Here is a 4,413-nt window from a genome sequence, read left to right on the forward strand (position 1 = left end):
ATACAGTATATATATATAAACCTAATTCAAAATATGAATAAAAACTATAATAGTTTCTAAATGCTATTAAAATAACACTGTATATAATCAAGAAAATTTACATTTTTGGAGGCTAGGAAGTCCATTCCCTTTGCCACTTGATAGGAGAATTTCAGTAAATCAATATTATCCAATGGCCATGCATCCTTCCCTCCTTCATTACAAGATTCTGTTGAAACAGACCATAAATTGTAATTTTGAAATTATTTCTTTGCAGGAAATATTTAGAAGAGTATTACCTTTGTTACATTACCTTGACAAATGTCTTTTGACATCTGTGTTAATTGTGCGTCCTTGTAGCTCTCTGAGCCAGAGTAAGTCATCCTATTAGAAGAAGGTGTAAATGATTGACAATAAAAGAGACACTACAAGCACAGCACATTTAGCCACATCAACATACCCTGACGAATGGTTCTTTTGAACAGCCACATTCTTGTAGAGGTTAGAATTCTCTGGGAAACTCTGAACACCAAGGACATTGTTCACAAATGTTTCTGCTCGTTGACGCAAGAAGTTGAGGAGGTCACCATGACAGCAGTACTCTGTGATCATCAGCATCGGTCCTACATCAGACCAAAGTCAAATTCAGAGATCAACCAACATAGTTTTTTTTTTTTGGATATGCTACTGATTATTTTTATATTTAAGAGTCTATAACCTTTGGAAGCCCATTTTCACCACTAAATAAAAAATGTAAAATATAATTGCGACTTTTTGTTTTGACACTTTTCTCGCAATAAAGTCAGAATTGCGAGATACATATTATTTCTCGCAATTGCGAGTTTCGCCATTCTGACTTTTTTCTCACAATTGCGAGTTTATATTTCGCAATTCTTACTTTTTTTCAGAGTTGTGAGATATAAACTCACAATTGACCCTTTGTAAAGACCCGCCCCTATTTTAGTTACTGTTGCTACGTCCGACAAGCCATGGCGCTCTCACGCCACACATAATTTTCTCACGCTAGTTCACTAGTCATAGCACAAAATAAACATGAATGAACATCAGAAGGTATCTTGTTTCAACAGCAGAAATACATCAGTACACACCATTTTTCAAGTTCAAGTCCACCGACATTAATCTACTCTCCTGACTAGTTTGTTTGTATTTTCTTACAATTTCAAGTTTACATCTCACATTTCTGACTTTATAACCAAGGCATTTCACTCGGTGGCCAGTTCTTTTGCTCAAATAGCGTTAAAAAAAGCTTATTTTTCAGGCTAGACCAGCCAATGCATATGCGCAGTCCTGCGCGCACATCTCAGAACGCTGACTGTTTCTATAGCAACCGGGACTTCTAATGGCAGCTGCAGTGACACGATGACTTTACCGATTAGCGATTGGCTCTTTTACTTCGTTTGACAGAGCGGCCATATTGAGCGTTGCATTTTTCCCCCATTCAAATCTATACGAGGGACACGTCTTATAGTCTTTGTTATAACTACCAATTGTGTGTTATAAAGTCAGAATTCCGAGATATTCTTGCAATTCTGAGAAAAAAAATCACAATTGCGAAATATAAACTTTACATATTTTATATAACTTTTTATATTTTTACAATATTTAAAGGGGTCATGAAATGGAGAATGAAAATGTTCTTGATATTTACACATAGGCTATGAGAGGTCACTCTACAATAAAAACGCTGCAAGTTCCAGAACTTAAAACTAACTGCCCAGTTTAAAAAATGAATTATTCTTCTCTACCCTTCTGAAATGCCGGGATTTGAAATCGAGACAATTGTGACGTCACCATTTCTGATCAACTCATGTCTGTCCATCAATCACAAGTGCCATACTGCTGTTGGTTTAAGATGTTGAGTAAGACGTGGTTACTAAGAAATGAAAGGCTACACAATGCATCAATTATGGTTAAAAGACTTGGTGACAAGCACAAAACACACAACATGCCAGAAACATATTAATCACTGTAATAATGATGCAATCCTAGACTCTTTAGTATTTGCTCATTTAAGTCCAAATGGCGACTTTATATATATATATATATATATATATAAACAGTATATACACACACACGTAAATATATATATATATATATATATATATATATATATATATATATATATATTCTTTCAAAAGTATTTTTAAGACAAGAACAGTATATAAAACAAAAACTATACAATTACATTGAAATATAATATAATATATTATAATTGTGAATTATCATGATAGTATTTGTTTTGCATTTAATTTGCTAAAGCCAAAATGCATATTTAATTTTGAAAACATTATGGTGATGAAACTACTTCAATGAGAATCATCAATGAAAATAAGGAGAAATACAAACTCAAAAGAAAAACATTAAGATGTATGAGAATTGTTTTTATGAAAAATAAGTGACGTGACGTGAGGTCAAGTATGGTGAACCATACTTGGAATTAGTGCTCTGCATTTATCCTATCCAAAGTGCACACACACAGCAGTGAACACACACCCGGAGCAGTGGGCAGCCATTTTTTGCTGCGGCGCCCGGGGAGCAGTTGGGGGTTCGGTGCCTTGCACAAGGGCACCTCAGTCGTGGTATTGAAGGTTGGAGAGAGAGCTGTACATTCACTCCCCCCACCTACAATCCCTGCCAGTACAAGACTCGAACCCACAACCTTTGGGTTATGAGTCTGACTCTCTAACCATTAGGCCACATCTAGCCAGATCTGAGTCCAAGTGCAGGTGTGTTAGAGTCGTGATTTGTGAGAGGAACCCAGTGGATTTGTCCTGACTCAATTAGTTGTGTGAATTTATGAGCTTTTTGTGCACATTTTGAAGAGAGAGACCATTAAACACAGTTTTATGACTGCGCAGCACTGCTGCCTTCAGAATGAGTGTCCAAACAGCTGAAAAAAAACATCACAATAATCCACAAGTAAACATAACTCCAAACCATCAATTAACAAAATAAAAAAAAAAACTGTGTTTGTATGAAACAAATCCATCACATAAAAAAATCCATCCCCTGTTGTTCTGTTCTCCCACATTAAAATCCACCAACATATTTGTTTAGAACTGTTTTTGCTTGTAAAAGGTGCTAGATCTGTGCAGATTTCTCTCCTATATATATATATATATATATTCTTTCAATAAAAGTGTCTGCTAATTGATTACTTATTCATGTTTCTTTCCAAATATGATGATCTTAATGATTTAAAAAATTTGAAAATATGACTTTGACTTACCACCCTGAGTACAAGCCCCCAGCAGATTGACTATGTTTTCATGCGGTCCAATATAATTTAAGATCTTCAGTTCAGACATGAGTGCTTCTTTTTCTTCAAAGTGAGCACTAGCTGTTTGGTTCAGAAAAGAATGTTAACAGGAGGCACACAAAGGGAAAAAGAGGTCATTACCCTCACTCCCCGGCTATCCAAAATATATGTGTAGGACTGATTTTTAATCCCACTCCCTCCCTGTACGCAATGGCTGTATTTTAGAACCCCAACTACACTGCAAGTACAGTAAGTGACACATCAGTTAATTTCATTATAATTGGCATTTGCAAGCAGTGATTTTGTGCTAACTTGCAAACTCACGTGATTCTCTGCATGGGCATTTAGACTTAATTACCACCAGAAGACCGTGGGTTGTGTTTAATGGTGGATAAATGGAATAATGAGCTGCGCCCTCTACTGTACAGATGTGAATTTACATTTCCTTCAGCCTGACACTTTTGATGTGAGAGGGCTAATTATTATATATTTGAATTTGTTTACATTTTTGACAAATGTATAGGGCAAGTTTAAAAGGGCTAGAAATATGTTCCTAACATTTCCTAATCCATTACCCAACTTTCGACACCTAAATTGAACAGATTCTACAGTGGTGTGAAAAAGTGTTGGCCCCCTTCCTGATTTCTTATTTTTTTGCATGTTTGTCACACTTTAATGTTTCAGATCATCAAACAAATTTAAATATTAGTAAAAGATAACACAAGTGAACGCAAAATGCAGTTTTTAAATGAAGGTTTTTATTATTAAGGGAAAACAAAATCCAAAACTACATGGCCCTGTGTGAAAAAGTGTTTGCCCCCTAAACCTAATAACTGGTTGGGCCCCGCTTAGCAGCAACAACTGCAATCAAGCGTTTGCGATAACTTGCAATGAGTCTGTTACAGCGCTGTGGAGGAATTTTGGTCCACTCATCTATGCAGAATTGTTGTAATTCAGCCACATTGGAGGGTTTTCGAGCATGAACCGCCTTTTTAAGGTCATGCCACAGCCAGAGCCACAGGTCTGTAGTCATTTAGTCCAGTAATTTTGGGTTTCTTTTGGACGGGGATGATGGTGGAGTGTTTGAAGCATGAAGGGACTTCGCACAGCTCCAGTGATCTGTTGAAGATCAGTGTGAAGATGGGGGCCAGCTG

At 36.3% G+C, this 4,413-nt stretch overlaps 1 protein-coding gene across 2 annotated transcripts in view; it reads right to left on the reverse strand.

Moving 5' to 3' along the window:
* LOC107562165 (macrophage colony-stimulating factor 1 receptor-like) overlaps positions 1 to 4,413 on the reverse strand; it is a 25,887-nt gene that overhangs the window by 5,545 nt on the left and 15,929 nt on the right. For both annotated transcript variants that reach the window (XM_016246750.1, XM_016246749.1), the window contains exons 13-16: positions 3,230 to 3,340; positions 440 to 602; positions 293 to 363; positions 102 to 208 (exon numbers count right to left, since the gene is read on the reverse strand). In XM_016246750.1, the coding sequence (XP_016102236.1) occupies positions 102 to 208; positions 293 to 363; positions 440 to 602; positions 3,230 to 3,340 (452 nt within the window). The remainder of the gene's footprint in view (positions 1 to 101; positions 209 to 292; positions 364 to 439; positions 603 to 3,229; positions 3,341 to 4,413) is intronic.

Source organism: Sinocyclocheilus grahami, unplaced genomic scaffold (assembly GCF_001515645.1).
Source record: "Sinocyclocheilus grahami isolate Dianchi unplaced genomic scaffold, SAMN03320097.WGS_v1.1 scaffold810.1, whole genome shotgun sequence".
In the NCBI taxonomy this organism is placed as follows: Eukaryota; Metazoa; Chordata; class Actinopteri; order Cypriniformes; family Cyprinidae; genus Sinocyclocheilus; species Sinocyclocheilus grahami.